Below are 18,800 nucleotides of genomic sequence, written 5' to 3' on the forward strand. Positions count from 1 at the left end.
ACTTCTGTACAATTGCTGAAACAGCACCAATAACACTTTCCACATCAGTAGGAATGTGATCTGACAGCAGCTTACAAATCAGATAGTGCATGTTTACACAGTGATCACACAAAAACTAAAACAATCAAGATCAGTAAACTATAGTCAACTGGAATTGTGTAAATCTTTTAAATTTTACAAAAGCTAAATTGCAAACAGGACTATGAAATTAAAAAAAACCATCAGATGAATCAGGGTAAAATAAAAAGCCTTTGAGTGAGTGATTTTTCAGAGTCTCTATTTACGGAGAGAAGTAGCAGGGCTTAGGTTTGAACATTACCTCTCCGTATCCACACACGACCACTTGCTTCCCACCAAACATCACATCTGTTGTTCTCTTTAAGCTGGCAACAGAACACAGAATAAGAATGTGAGATTCATAGTCATTGAACAGAGAGCACAGCAGGTTTGTAACTTTAATCAAAATAATGATACGAGATCCAATTGTTTTTAACCATAAAAAACCCCTGTGTACCAAGAGGAATTTAAGTTGGTTACAGTGTTAAATGATTTCTGACTCCCCTAACAGCAGGACGAGCTGCTGTTAAGCTGGTACAGTAGAATGGATGCCAAGAAGGCTTATGTCCCTGAGCTGGAGAAGAAACAGTGTGTGCTGAGTGTGTTTGTAGTGGCGGGGGGAGGAAAGTCAGGGTATGGAAGGACATACTAACACTCAGCAAACAACTGAATAGACCCCCAAAATCAAAACTGGGCCTCCCCCTCAAAAACACGAAGGGATTTCTAATCAAACAATCAAACCATGTATTACCAGGTTCTGCTTGGTAATTATTGAAATTATTCAACATGCCCCAATGCTATGCAACATTTTATCGACCCTGGAGATTACAAACTCTCCCTTGGATGGCTAGGTAAAGCAGAGTTCAAGGAACATGGGCACAGACTGGATAGTTGAGAATTATTCAGGGGACAAGAAAATACTTCCTCCTCCACCTTCCTTCAAAGTAGTGGTCACAAAGTGAACAAGCACACAAGAGTCCTTAAGACAAATCATGGTTCATCTTATTGTACATGCATTGATCATCTTAAATTGTCAACATTAACAGAACAAGCAAGCCTCATCTATTCAAGGTTTTTGCTGTAGATTTGTAAGCAATCATTTCAGTTTGTAACATGGAAATATATTTATACACAAATGCACTCCTGTTTCTTGTTAAGAGAATGGCACACATACAAAAAAAAGTTAATTATATATAAAAACTTCCCAAATCAAAAAATAAATAATGTATTCCTTACCCATCCAAGATGGACTCTCTGCAGCAGTAGAGGTTATCAAATTTCTGTTTGGTAACAGAATCATTCACATTCATGGCTGGCACACATAGCTTGCCTGCTTTAGACAATTGATACAGTCTGAAATAAAACAAAGATAAACCTTAACGCACGGGTATTTTTTCTAATCTATGATATATGCTAAGGATATAGTTATAACGTGAATGCCTGTGATACACAGCTGATATCGTGTCTTATTCCATGTTCCTTTTTAGCCCAGCTTGCATATACCAGAATACATTCACAGCAGAATCAAGAGAAGCCATTGTGTTTCTCATGTATGCAGACCCATTATCTCACCCCAATTTTTAACCTCAATAGGTTCTATCAAGTGCCTTTGCAATCCCCTTTGGGTCAAAGCGAACAGAGAAGGCAGTAAACAACTGCAGATGCTGGGAGTCAGAGTCGATAAAATGTGGAGCTAGAAAGGCACCACAGATCAGACAGCTTCAGAAGAGCAGGAAGAAAAAAAGAAAAAAAAAGATAAAAAAAACATTGATGTTTCAGGTCAGGACCTTTCATCAGGACTTTCCTGTTCCTCCGATGCTGCCTGAACTGCTGTACCTTTCCAGCTCCACAGAGGAGATCTTTGCTGACCCACCGAAAGGAGAGTTAGCAATCTCCACATTAGGTAAAAAGTTGCACAGGAGGAGGAGATTATTCAGCCCAATGAGTCTGCACCTTTTCAAATTCCCAAAGAGAAATCCAAATCAGTCTTACCGCCTCAGCTCCCAGCCAGTCAGTCAGTGTCTTACCACCTCAGCTCCCAGCCAGTCAGTCAGTCTTACCGCCTCAGCTCCCAGCTAGTCAGTCTTACCACCTCAGCTCCCAGCCAGATTTTCGTTACTATTTTCTGTATTTTAAGGCAATTTCCTTCAGAACACAAATTTGAATCTGTACCCATTAAATCAGGGAGTGCATTCCAAATCCTACTCATTCATCCTGTAAAATATTTTCCTCACCTTGTCTCTGGCTCTTTTACTAATCAATTATTAAGTTAAATCTGTAACATCTTATTTGTAATCAGCCACTGGAAAAAATTCTATTTTTGTTTCCTATCTAAATCTTTCAAAATTTTATATATCTCTATCAAACCTCCTCAGGCTTCCTGCCTCCAAGGAGAGTACACCCAATCTACAAAGCCAATATATCCTTCTGCTGCCGAGAATGGGAAATTAAAAACACAGCAGGGTCAAACTACACAGATTAAGCCAATTTTCTTTTGTTTTTGCCTCTTTTAAGAAGGACTATTGAAATCCCACATATTAATGTGAAACATTTTACAACCATGGTTGCATCCGACAAATGTACGTAACTTAATTATATAAACAGTTCCACTTTCTGAGCCTACAAATTTACCAAACCCCTCCACCAGCCCTTCAGATGTTCTCAAAGGCTACCTTTTCATTCTCACAAAATCATTTATGAAGTGATAGTCATGTTTTACTAGTGCCCTATCTATTTATGCCCACAGATATGGTATTTCTCTCAAGAGACAGAATTAAAGTAATTCAATATCCTCAGTTGTCAATCCCGACTAAACCAAAGAAATCACTAATCTCCTAAACACCATAAAGAGGCAGAGATGTTTGGGAGAAAGGGTGAATTACTGGCCCATGTTTCAGGAGTTGTAACAAGGATTATGGGAACTAGTTCAGGGATTGCTTTCAATTACACCAAGGGAATACCACCTGCTTGTAGGAGTTGATGAGTATTTGCAAGAAAGATGCAAGTGTAAAGTGGAAGGGGAATGCATGATTAAGGACATCTCAAACATGCCTGAGTTCATCAGCCTTACCTATAAGGCCCCTTGCATCGAAATAAATGCAATGTAATTCTTCACAGTTACTTCATTCTGACTTACTCTTGTCTGTCTTTTCTAATTAACTTGATCTTTTCAGAATCAAAATCAAGCTCATCTATTTGTCTATTTACTCTGCTTCTTTCTTCTCTCCATGCCGCCTGTCTAATAATTCACAGTCACCCTTAACAGAATTAAATTTCCACTGGGATATTGGTCCCTTTTCAGAACAGGTGAAACCCATCCTTTTTGAACAGGTCATTTTGCCCCAGAAGAAATCCCAATGATCCAAGAACCTGAATCTTTGAATATTACGCCACCTCTTCAATCATTGATTTATCTCCTTTATCCTTTTATTTGTTCCCTCATTCAAGCTTGGCACCAGGAGTAAACCAGGAGTAAACCCTCCATCCCCCATCACGAAGGACTCAAAGCACTCCGCTTCTTCCTTTCCCATAAAGTTTCAACGTAAACCAGATATTACCACTCTGGAGGGTTTGTTTTAATTTTTTTACCTAACCTCTTATATTCACTCTGTAAAGCCTTATTCTTTTTCCCCAACAGTATCATCCCTACCAATGTGTACAATAACATCCAGTTTCTCACTCTCACCTTGAACAATATGCTTCAAATGTTTTGAGATGTTCTTAACCCAAATAAGGCTAAAGATACTCTAAGAGATTCTAGAAGTACATTAACAGTAAAAGAGCAATGAGAAAGAAGGTAGGACCAGCTTAAAGATTAAAGAGGTTGTCTTAGTGTTAAACCTCAGGAGATGGGAGAGATATTAAGTTAATATTTCAGGTCAGCTTTTACAGTGGAGAAAGAAATGGAGGCGAGAGAACTCAGGGAAATAAATATTGACATTTTGGAAACAGCTTACATTACAGAAGTAGTGCAGGAGATCCTAGAAAATATAAATATAAAAGATAAATCTCCAGCACCTCATCTAACGTATCCCAGGATGTTTTGGAGAGTTCGGAAAGAAACTTCAGGGCCTCTTGTAGAAATATTTGGGGTGAAGTGCCAGATGCCTTTGTTTAAGGGTTGTTAGGAGAAACCTGGGAACTATAGATCTGAGAGTCTGACTTCAGTTGTAGTTAGGTTGTTGGAAGTGATTCTGAATGATCAAATTTATTTGTATTTGGAGAGGCATGGAATGAGTAGGGATAGTCAACATGGTTTTGTCCAAAATAAATCCGGACTCAAAAACTTGATTAAGTGTCTTGAGCAAGCAACCAAGAAGAGGGAGGACAGAGCTGTAAACATTGTTTACTTAGACTTCAGTAAAGCCTTTGACAAGGTTCTGCATGGTAGACTAAATTACTAAAGATAGATCACATGGGATTCAGGGTGAGCTTGCCAACTGGACACAAAATTGGGTCAAATGGCATGAAACAGTGGTGGAGGATTGTTTTTCAAATTAGAGGCCTCTGACCACTGGCATTCCACTGGGATCCTTGCTGGTTTCACTTTTGGTTGTCATTTGTATAAATAATGTAAATGAGCATATAGAATGCATGGTTAGTATGTTTGTAGATAACACCAAGATCGGTGGTATAGCGGCCAGTGAAGAAGGTCATCTAAAATTACAAAGAGATCGTGACAATTGGGTCAAGTGGCTGAACAGTGTCAGATGGAGTTTAACTTCAATAAATGCAAAGTATTGCACTTTGGTAAAACAAACAAGGACAGGACTTATACAATTAAAAGTAAGGCCTCGGATAGTTTTGTAGACAGAGAGACCTGGGATTCAGACAAATAATTCTTTGAAGTTTGCATCACACATAAACAGAATGGTTAGGAAGGTGTTTAACATGCTTGCCTTCATTACTCATAGGAGACGGGTCATTGCTTTTGAGGTTGTGCAAGACACTGGTAAGGACTCTTCTAGAATACCATGTCCAGTTCTGGATGCTCTGTTAAGGTGAAGAGTTTCCAGAATGGGGTGTTTGAAGGAAAGACTGGGGGATTGGCTAGGACATTTTTCACTGGAGTACCAGAGGTCGAGGAATGACCTTATAGAGAGAGAGTTATAAAATCATGAGGGCTATGGATAAGGTGAATGGTAAGTGCCTTTTCCCTAGGGCAGGAGATTTCAAGACTGGGGACATTATTTTTAAGGTGAGGAGAAGAAAAATTTTAAAAAGACAAAGGGCAATGCTTTTTTTTGAAAGCCCAGAGAGGTTCATGTGCCGAATGAGTTTCTTGAGGAAATGGTGGATGCAGATACAGTTACTATGTTTAAAAAACATTTAGATTAGTACATGAATAAGAAATGTTTGGAGAGATATGGGCCAAGTTCAGGCAGGTGGGACTAATTTAATTTGGGATTATGGCCAGTTATGGAATAAAGGGTCTGATTCCATGCTGTACGATTCAATGGGAATGACGGGAAGGAGGAGGCTGCAAAGGAATTTGGTGGAATGGAGAATGCAACAAGTTAAACGGGCTAAGGAGGAAGCTACAAAGGAGATAAAGTACTTTTAAACCTGTCAACAAAAGTATATTCAACCAACTGAAAGTCAAGAAAACTTGAAATCACTCCTGAAATAATTTCCTTGTCAATGAATACAGAATTTCTGGTTTAAGGCTAAATACGCTCAGGAGCATATGGAAAGATACTACAAATGATGAACTGAAAAGGGTAGGAATTGCTCATTAAAATGTTTCACATATACAATTAGTTGTGCAGAAGGTGTTTTCGGGATGATACTTTATTTTCATAGCACAAATAATCTACGTGCATTTTAAAAATCTGAGCTAGCCTAGCTTCAAAGATTTCGTCTTGAAGGTCAACTTATTTTTAGAGAATAAGTAAACAAGCATTTTAATTGCTTTTCAGAATGATTGAGTAAAGGAAAATTGACTGCTCTATCAAAAGCACACACTACTCAATAAGGTAACCAGGTAAATAAACAGTGTGTTTTGCCTTGTATAAATTTTCAGTTTGCCTCATGTCTGAAGGCAAGGATTCACAGGTCTCTTTGTTCTGCAGCACTCCCCAGGAGCCTACCATTAAGTATATTGAAGTCCTAGCCTCATTTGCCTTACAAAAATGCAACACTTCACATTTATCGAAAGCAAACTCCATCTGCCACACCCTTGGCCCATTGACCCATCTGATCGAGGTCCAATTGTACTCTGAGGTAACCATCTTCATTGTTCACTACACCACTAATTTTGGTTCCATCTGCAAACTTACTAACCATTGCTATGTTCATACCCATATCATATATATAAAATGACAAAAAGCAGTGGACCCAGTACTGATCCTTGTGGTACACCGCTGGTCACAGGCCTCCAGTCCTTCACGCCAGTTTTTATACAATTGGCTAGCTCTCCCTGTGATCTAAACTTACTAACCAGTCGATAATGCGAAGCCTGGTTGAATGCATTGTAGTCAATATAGGCAACATCCACCATTCTACTTTCATCGATTTTTTTTGTAACTTCAAGTAAAACGCGATCACGTTAGTGAGAGATGATTTTGCATATATAAAGCAACATTGGTAATGGTAAAGTCATCAAATGAGAGAAAACTATGTATCATTCATCCAGGAACGTAATAAGTCATGCCATGATAAATGTTACCTTTAGAATGAGACAGCTCAGAAAGGTTGCATAAAAGCTGCCTATACAAGAACAGAGTCACTAAGCTTCCCATTGCAAGCTGCAATTGGGATTTCACACCTTGAATACTTTAGAAGCAGCTCAGATCCTTAAACATTAAGCTGCAGAGAGTGAGTGGCCTGGTGGTATTATCACTGGGCTATCAATCAGTACCTAGGTCATGTTCTGGGAATCCAGATTCAAAACCCATGATGACAGAGCATGGAATTTGAATTCAATAAAATTTTTGGAATTAAGAATCTAACGATGACCATGAATCCATTGTCAATTGTCAGAAAAACCCATCTTGCTTACTTCAGGGGAGAAAATGCCATCCTTACCTCATCTGGCTACATGTGACTCCAAATCCACAGTCATATGGTTAACTCCTAATTGCAATCAGGGATGGGCAATAAATGCTGGCTTAGCCAGCGATGCCCTCATCCAGAGAATGAATTAAAAAAACACTAAGTTACTTATTGGTACATTTTTGGTATTCTTGACAGCAAACTTGAGCACCAGTGATCTCAGCCATTTTGTTCCCCCATTAATTATGGATAGCACCAGTATTTTCTATCATTACTGCTCGCTCTCTTTTTTACTGAAGATTTCTGATTATGAGACAAGATTTTCCTTTTTAGCTGAAAACTTTCAACATTCCCACCTGTGAACACCAGTCACACTCTCCTCTACAATGCCTCTGATTTTCTTAAAAACATTGGGATATTTCTTATAGACCCAGTGAGTCAAATCTCCACCATCGTCCAGTATCTAAGAAAAAAAACAGAAAAAGTTGTGTCACTGGCTTTTGCATTTGTAAGAAAATGTATTGAACGTTTAGGCTATGAGAGAAGGTTAAGGAAATTAGGTGGAGCTTAGCTGTAGGAAAGCAGACAAGGTGAATATGTGTTTCAGCTCATGACTTTGATCAAGTTTCTGTTGCATTACAATTATACATCCAACACTTACTGGACAGGAGCTTGGAAAATTTTACTTGCATACTTTATAACCTAAAATTGTCAACAAAAGCATTTTCTTAAAAAAAAGCAGTTTACTAAATCTTTGATATTGCCCGACTTTGCACAAGTGTCTCTGGAATCAGTTATCTCAGTCAATGTTATTCAACAGAACAGAAAAGGAATAATAAACTTTCGATGTTTTACTTTTCCAAGGTGAAAATTAACAAAGGTTCAGGGGCCTATAAAATAATTCTTTGATAAGGTATACTACAAGAACACATTCAATTAATCTCAAATCCTAGAAGGTCAATCCTCTTTATACTCCTCTTTTAACACAACCCCTCATTCCCAGATTTTACAAGTCTTAAATGGTAATACAACCTGAAAAATCCCTATTTATGAGTGCATTCCATAATATTTCTATGCAGCAAATTTGATGTAATAGCAGAATATCTCCTCCTGAGGGCACTATTAACAGCTACTGTATTTAAAATTTTGTACTTTTAGGATTGTCGCTCAAATTCCCAATGGTTAAGGGTTTTTTAAACATGAAAATACAACGTTTCAATAAATTTATTTCGGGGAAGTATATAGAAACCTGCAATGAAGTGAAATGGATACCTCAGGTTTCAAAATGCCTTTGCATATCTTTTTGCAGCCTAATTTTAAAATCAATAATTACTGTATTGTGAAACCTATTTATCTTTTGTAAAGTTCAGGCTATCTAATCTCCTTATTCCAATCAAGAAAAGCTTAGTCACTTCAGAAAGTCTGAAGAGTCAAATAATTGGATGTTGGCTTTCCACTCCTCAGGCTTATTCCATCAAGGCCACATTACCATTTCAGAAAGGGAATGTGAAAGGTTTCAAGAGTTGTAACTGCTTGCATATTTCCTAATGGCTTGTGAATGACAGGATGTACAGAAAGAGAACAAAGGGTATCATAATGATTTTTCAAAGAAGGATTTAGTACTCATTAAAAAAGTTGAAAGCTGTTTGATTACTACAATCTTGTAATTATCAAGAAAGCACATGAAACACCAGGGTGATTTGGAAAGGTTTACAGCTCATTCACCTCAACTATAATTTTAAGTACATTGTCCTTTAAACTCTGGAACCTGAACTTGAAATTTGTCCTAACTTGTGGTACGAAAATCCTACTTCAAACACATTGGAACCATTTGCACCCACATACAGATACGTAACATCAATATCATTTGGTGCAGATCAGCAACCCAAGTGTGAGAACATGAGTAATTGTTGTGAAAAAAAAAACAGAAAATTCCATATTGCCACAATCTTTTCCAAATGGATTTAACAGAAATGCAGACAAAAAAAAAAGTTTCCCAACATAGGCACTTTTTTCTTTGTTTAAAAGAAGAGAAAGGCATGTACATATAGTCATTAAAAACAGCCTTTTCAGTATTATCAATGGGGCACGTGCTATAAGAAAGTAGTAATAATTGCTTAAAAAAACGGACTTGCTTTCAAAACTTCTCATCTTTCACCCATCAGAACACATGTGAGAACACCACATTCACACAGAGTCATAACAACGTACAACACAGAAACCGACCCTTTGGCCCAACTCGTCCATACCAACCAGATATCGTAAACTAATCTAGTCCCAATTGCTAGCACTTGGCCCATATCCCTCTAAACCTTTCTATTCATATGCCCATCCAGATGCCTCTTAAATGTTGCAATTATACCAACCTCCAACACTTCCTCAGGCAGCTCATTCCATATACGCACCACCCTCTGTGAAAAAGTTGCCCCTCAGGTTCCTTTTATATCTTTCCCTTTCGCCCTAAACCTATGCCCGCTACTACTGGGCTTGCCCCACCTCAGGGAAAAGACCTTATCTATTTACCCTATCCATGCCCCTCATGATCTTATAAACCTCAATAAGGTCACCCCTCAGCCTCCAAAGCTCCAGGGAAATCAGCCTCTCACTGTAGCTCAAACATTGTGGTAACATCCTTGTTAATCTTTTCTGAACCCTTTCAAGTTTCACAACATCCTTTCGATAGGAGGGAGACCAGAACTGCACAGCCGCAATGACCTCCCAACTTGTACAGTCTTGTACAGCCGCAATGACCTCCCAACTCCTATACTCGATGCTCTGTCCAAATAAGGAAAGCATACCAAACATAGCCTTCAATAGCCTATCTAGCTGCAACTCTACTTTCAAGGAACTATAAATGTGCACCCAAAGGTTTCTTTGTTCAACAACACTCCCCAGGATCTTAGGATTAAATATATAAGTTCTACTCTGATTTGCCTTTCCAAAATGCAGCATTTCACATTTGTCTAAATTAAACTGCATCTGGCATTCTTGAGCCCATTGGCCCATCTGTTCAAGATCCTGTTGTAATCTGAGATAACCTTTTTTGCTGTCTACTACACCTCCAATTTTGGTGTCATCTGCAAACTTACTAACTGTACCACCCATGTTCACATCATTTATGTAAATGATGAAAAGCAGTGGATCCAGTACTGATCCTTGTGGCACTCCTTGTGGCACAGGCACCCAGTCTGAAAAACAACACTCCAACACTACCCTCTGACTTCTACATTCGAGCCAGTTCTGTACCCAAATGGCTGCTTCTCCCTGTATTCCATGAGATCTAACCTTGTTAACCAGTCTTGAGAAACCTTGTTGAATGCTTTATTGAAGTCCATATAGATCACATCCACTGCTATGCCTTCATCAATCCTTGAAAGGGTTCAGCAATTTACATTGCACGGTTTCTCATGCTGTGTAAATCCTTGTTTCCTTTGAAAACTGGCATTCTGGACTCTTTCCTGATGAATGCAAGATTAAACTCTTTGATAATAATCTTTGATAGTATGTCTCCTTCCAAAGTAATACTCAAGAAGTGTCTAAGCAACTACAAGTAATGATAAATTTGTAAAATTAAAAAAAGGGTTACAGCTCAGAATAGGGTGTACAGTTTTTCATAGTTCATTTTGTAAAATGGTCTATAAAGCCAGCATATCAAGGATCAGAAATTATAGCTGCCAAAAGAGGTCTGAACTATTGGGACTATTCCACAGAACAAAGGCAGCTGAGAGAAGATTTAAGTGAGGCTTTAAAAATCTGAAAAAGTTTGGTATAGTGAGTAGTGAAATACTATTGCCTCTGACTGAGAAGTTAGTAATGAAGAATCAACTTCAAATTGTTAATGAGAAAGAGTGGAAATTTAGGAAAAAGTCTCTGAGCATGGAACTCTTTCGTGAAAGAAACTCCAATCAGAACTTCCTATAGTTAATTAGAAAAATAACACATTTACCATATTTGGTTGCCAGCCATTCATGTTAACACAACAATCGATGCACCACCAGAAATCATCTTCGGACTCCCCTTTCCAAGCAAACACCGCAAATCCTGAGGCAGTGGGTATGAGGGTAGGGAGTGAAAGAAAATTAATAATTATGGATAAATGCTTGGATATTTGAAACTTAACAGTAACAAGCTTAAAATAATTCAAAACTGGACAGAGTTTGATTTCGTGACCATACATAGACAGACACACACAGTTGACTGAGTGACCGTACATAGATTTTCCATGATTATCAGATCACCACTTCCAAAATATGTAATGCAAAAAGCTTCACAGCAGGAAGGGTAATAAATGAATTAGGCTCCCCAATGTTCAGTGTGAGAACTTAAAAAGGATCAGCTGATGATATTACATGGGTGAGAGCACTTTACTAAGCTTGTAAAGACCAACATAATTAAATTCACTGTTCTACTCAACATTCATTAGATGACATTTTATAAACGCCAAGCATGCCTGTTAACCATATCTAGTTGGTCATAGCACAGAAATTTTTATCAAATTGACAAAGAGAGCACTAATGCAACACAACACCAAAGAGTCAAATTTGATTTGAAATGTTAACTCTATTGCCTTCTCCATAGATTCTGTCAATATACTGCATTTCTCTACCACTTTGTTTTAAAATACATCACTATTATTTTTTTTAAAAATATAGTGGATATACTGCAAATGATATAGTCAAATTAGAAATCAGCTGCACTTTAGGAACTCATTTAACTGGACAAAAGTGGTCAACTGCAGGGTATTTGATCTTGGTATTGAAGAATACTGACTCTTCTTTTCTTCCTTAAACCTTTAACAGTCATTATAAATAGACAGGACCATACATTCATGTCTCTTCTGATACAGCATCATTGTAATGCAGCATTGCAAAAGTATTATACTCTATCAACCTCAAATGCTTAATTGGGCAAATGCACGCTTTGATTGTTTAAATGTGTTATGGTCATAAGAGTTGACCACGACTTTATACACAGACAAGGTATTTTAAATAAATGAAGACTTGCTTGTAATAACATTAGGCTTGTAACAAAAGTAGAACAAAATATTGTACACAATTTCAAAAAGTTTAATTTAAAAAAAGAGCATGCAAATGAAGAATAGATTAGCTCTAATAACAATTGATGAGCAGTCTGGGGAGTCCTTGGGGGAGAATTTTTGTATTAATGAAAACAGAAAATTGCTGTTTATATTGCCTTAAAGGCCCATTTGTAAAATCATATCTCAGGTTAGCATGCTCGAAAGTCAAATATTGAAGTAGGTTCATTAAGTGCCTTTAACAGAGAAGAAAAATCAGAAGTCTATCATCTTCATGAAAGGAATTTCAGGCCAACAGATCTAACCGATTCACACTTACTTATAAGGCAATATATCATCTACTAAAATCACAGGACTAGCTGCCCATATAAAATTTAATAGAAAGAATTATGCCGAGACAAACCATGCCTCTGTTCAAAAGACGTGTTCATAATTTTAGTGCAGCTACACGCATAACCCTGCCCACGTTTTTTACCAATAATTTCTGTTTACACAAAGTATTTTCTCTCAAGTACACTCCCATAATTTCACCATTCCTTGATCCAGTATCGAAATGAAATGGAGTGGCTTTTTTTTTTGCCCTTCAAAAGAAGAGCAGCAGAATCTGGATCCCAGATCAGGGCTACTGCGTAAAGCTGCAGTTTGTTGCTGGGCTAAGACAATGGATTCCCCCCCACCCCCCTGCCACGCACTGACCTCAGAGGGTGTGGGAACCTCTGATATCTGTACATCTCGTGACAACTTAAGATAAATTTGCCTGCCTCATCAAATACTGAAGCGATCGGGATCTCTTTTTCTTAAAGAAAATAGATCCTCCGCTCAATCTTAGGAATTTTAACAAATGTCACATATGGAAAATAATATTTGGTTCTCAGCCACTGCAGTTGGCTACCAAACCAGTGTTAGTTGCCAAAAAGCTCAGAGGACATTACTTCCTCAACAGATTCAATTTAAAAAATATATCTTTCCATTATTCTTGCTTGTCATTTCTTGACTACTTTCTAGTTAGCCTTATGCCAACTTCTTTTAAAAAAAACAAGAGTGGTATATGCTACGGGTGAATGGGGTCATCACTGCCTTCAACTTTTTAAAGATGCTTTTATGTTAAATGCGTAAATGGAGACAAACACTCTGAAGCTCATTACAGGCAAGGTAACTATATTTACACTACATTAGGAGCCCTACAGTTTGTCCCTACAGGTCCTGCAGATTTTGCTTCAGTGGTGCTACTGCAACCAATCTGTGACCTGACAGAGCATTCACACACAATTTTCAGCATTGTATTTAAAGTGGACACCATTGGTATGGTTAGAACCCCACTGAAGTCAAGCCTTGGGATTGGACTGTTTCCAAGTCCACATTTCAGTGCTTGAGATATACATCAACTGTTATGTCAGTTAGTTGGGCACCCTTACTTGGGAATGCTCACGCAAGCCACATAGCAACTACAATTAGAAGAAAATATTTTCATTGAAATGAATAGAAGTTGTTGTTAAGCATTCAGACAGCACAACGATATCACAGAATTCTACAAGTGACAGCCACAACTACGTTTGCCTTCTCCACACTGAGGCATTTCACTGCAACCCAAATATGGCAGAGAGAGCGCTGCAAAAGAAGAGAATGGTATTGGAAATGTTAAAGAATCAGGAAGCATTAGGGAGCTAAATTAGTATGGGCAGGCACAGTTTTTTTTTTAAGTTTAGCTGTACATGTTAATTCAATTCCAATTCATTCATAATGTAGATTTCCAAAGCACCTTTAATAGTGAAATGCCCTGATGCAGTTCACAAAGGGTATTATCAAACAAAATTTTACACCAACTCACTCAAAGAAATATTAGGATAGATTAGTTTTCTTCAAATTCATTTGAGATGTGGGCATCATCAGTTGAGCCAGCAGTTACTACCCTTTCTATTTGCCCTTGAGAAGGAGGTGGTGAGTTGCATTCTGGAGTTGCTGCAGTCCATTTGCTGTAGGTAGACCAACAACACTAAGGGAGGGACAACTATGCTTTTGAGCTAGTGATATTGGAGAAATGGGAATATATTTCCAAGTCAGGATGGTGAGTGCTTGCAGGAGAATTTTCATGTTGTGGTATTCCCATTAACCTGCAGCCCTAGTCCTTTGAGATGGAAGTGGTTGTGGGCTTGGAAGGTGCTGCTTAAGCAGCCTTGGTGAATTTCTGGAGTGCATTTTGAAAATTAAACACACTGTTGCTAATGAGCATTGGTGGAGAGACCGGATATTTGTGGATGTGGACCCATCAAATGACTGCTTTGTCTTGGATTTTATCAAGCCTCAAGCATTTTTGGAGTTGCACTCATACAGAATAATTCGGAGTATTTCACAGTTCTAACTTGTGGATAGTGAACAGGCTTTGAACTGTCAGGAAGTGAGGCGGTGCAGAATTCCTAACCTCTGACCTACTCTTGTAGGTGCTATTTATACAAGTCTGAATTCAAAGTTTATAGTCAGTCAATGGTAACCCCCAGGATGTTGATAGTGGGGGGATTCAGTGATGACAATACCATTGACTATCAAGGAACAGTTAGAAGTTCGGCACAACATCGTGGGCCGAAGGGCCTGTTCTGTGCTGTATTGTTCTATGTTCTATGTTCTAGATTGTCTCGTTAGAGACAGTCATTGTCAGGCATTTGTGCAGCTTAAAATATTATTTGCCACTTTTCAGTTCAAGCCTGGATTTGGTCTGGGTCTTGCTGCATTTGGACATGGACTGCTTCAGTATCTGAGTAGTTGCTGAATATAGAGCAAACGTCCCCTCTTGTGCTCATATTAATGAAAGAGTTGAAGCTATTTGGGCCAAGGATATCACCCTGAGGAATGCTCCAGGGATTCTTGGAACTGGGATGACTGACCTCTAATGACCATACCCATCTTCCTTTGTGCCATGTATTTCTCCAACCAGCAGAGGGCTTTTGCTCGGCTCCCATTGACTCGAGCTGAAAATGTGTTGCTGGAAAAGCGCAGCAGGTCAGGCAGCATCCAAGGAGCAGGGGAATCGACGTTTCGGGCATGAGCCCTTCTTCAGGAATGAGGAAAGTGTGTCCAGCAGGCCAAGATAAAAGGTAGGGAGGAGGGATTGGGGGAGGGGCATTGGAAATGCGATAGGTGGAAGCAGAGGAAACTGGAGAAATCTGAGTTCATCCCTTGTGGTTGGAGGGTTCCTAGGCAGAAGATGAGGTGTTCTTCCTCCAACCGTCGTATTGCTATGATCTCCAGCATCTGCAGTCCTCACTTTCTCCTCCCATTGACTCTAGTTTTGCTAGGACTCTTCAATGTCAGACTTGGTTAAATGCAGCCTTGATGTCAAGAGCAGTCACTCTCATCTCATCTATGGAATTCATCTCTTTTGTCATTTTGTTTTATCCAAGGCTGTAATGTGGAGAAAGTGAGGACTGCAGATGCTGGAGATCAGAGCTGAAATGTGTTGCTGGAAAAGCGCAGCAGGTCAGGCAGCATCCAAGGAGCAGGAGAATCAACATTTCGGGCATGAGCCCTTCTTCAGGAATGTAAGGCTGTAATGTGGTTAGGGGCTGTGGCCCTGGTGGAACGCAAACAGGGCATCAGCAAATGGGACTGAGTGGGGGAGAAATTGGAGGAATACGGATTACTTATTGTTGTAGATTTAGGGGAGATTGCAAAAATAGGGAGGGGTGGAATTTTAAATAAGACGGGGAATTAGAAAATCAAAGCAGTACAGAACAAGAAGTTATTTGAGGTTAGTGAGCAAAAACTGATTAGCAAAATCTCTTTACCAAAAAGTTTGGAAATGCATACACAGTATTTTGGGCAAGCTCAACCTTACAGAAGATCAGAAAGTTTTATTTTGACAGATTGCTGATAAAATTAGCACAGTAGATTATTTAATTGCCACGTTACGTAGACTCGCTGCAGCTCATTTTAAAATGGATAGATAGGAGTGGGAGAAGGAAGGAGGTAACAGGCAGATGAAAAGTGCTTTCAGGGACTAAACTACAGATTTGTTATTTTCCACATTACTCAAGTCTGTTTTTTTTTTACACAAACAGCTGCAAGGTATTTTTAAATATACATAGCCATGTAAACCTTTTACTTATGATCTATAGGTCACTACCTGGTTCAAGATCATCAGTGGAACAGGCAGGACAACACTCTACATGATTGCCCCTGAGATAAAATTAAATTAAATAGACCATGGAAAAGCAAATATTGCAACAAGCCCAAATATGTTCTGTGCCACTGCAAGGTTTCACATTTTGACACAGAACTTGAAATACTACAATCCTAAACTTCACCTTTTTTTTAAATGTTTATTTCTCGATATACTGATCAAGCAGAGCTTGGTAAGCAGGCAGTTATCACCAAATTGCAAACACAAAAGCTTTATTTAACTCGGTTTTGTGCGATTAACTATCAACATCTCCCACTTCTACAGTACACTGTTTTGCACTCTGATAACAGCAATTTGCTATTTGATCTGGAAACCTGCATAATATCACAATTCCAGCAGTGAGGGCTGATTAGCTCAGTTGGCCAGATAGGAGAAAGTGAGGACTGCAGATACTGGAGGTCAACATCAAAAGAGTGGCACTGGAAAAGCACAGCAAGGAAGTAGGAACATAGAAGCATGAATTTAGTCCAAATAAAATATGAACATACCAGCTTCAGCAAGTGCAGCTGCAACCTCATTCTGTGTGGAGTAAATATTACAGGCTGCCCAGCGACACTGTGCTCCAAGAGCTCCCAGGGTCTCTATGAGAACCTGCAGCAAGCATATAAAGAAGGGTACATCTTGAAGTCATGAAAAAAAAGCTATATAAATGGAAACTTTTATTTTAGAAACACAATTAAAAATAGATATATTATAATGAGACTCACAATGTGGATATAATACTTTAGCTAAATCCAATAACCAATTCTGCCAACAAAGAACATTGATAGGACATTAAGAGTATGGCACTAGTTTAGTGGAAGGACCGAATCATTAAATGAATACAAAACAAACACGTTTTATTAGGAACCCTTTCATTATACATAATGAACAATAAAACAGCACTTATAAAGGTGTAAATAAAACTGGTTTGAGCCTTTGCTCTCACTGTTCTGAATGCCATTTGTTGCTCTTTTTTGGATAATTAGTACATCAATGGAGCCACACGAACTGCTTTTATTCTGGATTTATGGTGGGATGATTTACTGAATCCAGTTCATTTAATTATGAGTTAATGATGACTAGGCAAGAGCCCAGCTTCCAGAGCTAGGGCATCCCTCTAAAGCCAACAGAAAAAGCACGTGAATTGCTGTTTAAATTTCAAAATAACTGGAGAGTTAGACTGACCACTTCTGTGCAGTGAAAATATTTATTAGACACCTCTTTAAAAAAATACAATTCCCATATGTGCCACATAACCGAAGATAGCAACTTTTCAATGTAGCTATAAGATCCACTCCTTATGTTTTAAAACCCATTTATTTCATTTGTGTAAAGCTGCTTTGAGCCCTTTTTTTTTTATTTTGTCTAAATCTTTCTGCCCTTGCAACTGAGCTTCTCATAACTTGGGTGTAAATATCTCACTAAAAACTGATCTCCTGACAGAAAATAACCACAAAACTGAGATATCAGTTCTGAGGAAGGGTCACTCAATGCAAAATGTTAACTCTGATTTCTCTGTACAGATGCTGCCAGACCTGCTGAGCGTTTCCAACAATTTCTGGTTTTGTTTCTGATTTACAGCAGTTTTTTCCATTTTTAAACGACATCTTTCTGACTTAAAAATTACTGAACTCTAAGAGAAAAACTTTTTTTTTCAATTACATTAGCTGCTTTCACGCTGATAGAAAGCACTTTTGCTGTGTGGGCTTCTCAATTGAACCTGCTTCAGCACCCTATTTCTCCATGTCATAAAAGATCAAGTTAGTAAAATACTTCAGCAATTGTCTCAACAAGTAGCTTGTCTTGTCATTTATCTCAAGTCACAATTTGATAGAAGTGCTGTTTTGAGGCACTTAAAATTTTGGTTCCTAAAAAAAAAGCAACTTTCAGAGAAGTGAAAACCAAAAGCCCATTGACCTTAATTTTAGAACAAGTTCCAAAATAATACTCTAACTCTTCATTATCTTAACCATGGCGCTTGTACAGCTAGTCCATTTCACTCTGACTATCCCTGAGTCTGTACAATTTCTGATTTCCTCAGCAACGGCTTTCTGCACCAGACAATTTGGGAATCTCAGAAATAAGTTTATGACGTCTGACAGTTTAATCCACTGACAGCTACCCAAGTTACTGTACCAGTTACTTACCGCAGTTTGAGCAGTGATGTGGGTGCAGCCCACAATCTTGGCTCCAGCCAGTGGTTTTTCGCCCTGTGCTCGTTTTCGAAGTGCCACAAGAGCTGACATTTCTAGAAGAAATAATTAGCAATTATCAAATAACCAGTGGAACTAGTTGAAAGAAGATAATTTGCTAATTACACAGTTTAGTTAAATTAGATAGAAAAAGACATCATGGCCCAATGCATCGGTGCATAATATCATTATTACAAAATGTATTCTAGAAACTTTTTAGCCAAAAACCTAGAACAACAAAAACTGCAGACAATCAGCTGACCTGAAGAACAGTGTCGGGTGGTAGAAAAATTGGAACTTCATCCAACAAGCCCCAGAATGCCTGATTATTCTATATCACTGCATTTTATTACAGTCATCAACTATT

The 18,800-nt window shown here is 38.4% G+C and overlaps 1 protein-coding gene across 2 annotated transcripts in view; it reads right to left on the bottom strand.

Moving 5' to 3' along the window:
• LOC122563087 (S-adenosylhomocysteine hydrolase-like protein 1) overlaps window positions 1-18,800 on the bottom strand; it is an 89,187-nt gene that overhangs the window by 12,113 nt on the left and 58,274 nt on the right. For both annotated transcript variants that reach the window (XM_043716500.1, XM_043716501.1), the window contains exons 4-9: window positions 18,389-18,489; window positions 16,748-16,850; window positions 10,997-11,091; window positions 7,407-7,513; window positions 1,294-1,410; window positions 320-383 (exon numbers count right to left, since the gene is read on the bottom strand). In XM_043716500.1, the coding sequence (XP_043572435.1) occupies window positions 320-383; window positions 1,294-1,410; window positions 7,407-7,513; window positions 10,997-11,091; window positions 16,748-16,850; window positions 18,389-18,489 (587 nt within the window). The remainder of the gene's footprint in view (window positions 1-319; window positions 384-1,293; window positions 1,411-7,406; window positions 7,514-10,996; window positions 11,092-16,747; window positions 16,851-18,388; window positions 18,490-18,800) is intronic.

This window comes from Chiloscyllium plagiosum, chromosome 26 (genome assembly GCF_004010195.1).
Source record: "Chiloscyllium plagiosum isolate BGI_BamShark_2017 chromosome 26, ASM401019v2, whole genome shotgun sequence".
NCBI lineage: Eukaryota > Metazoa > Chordata > Chondrichthyes > Orectolobiformes > Hemiscylliidae > Chiloscyllium > Chiloscyllium plagiosum.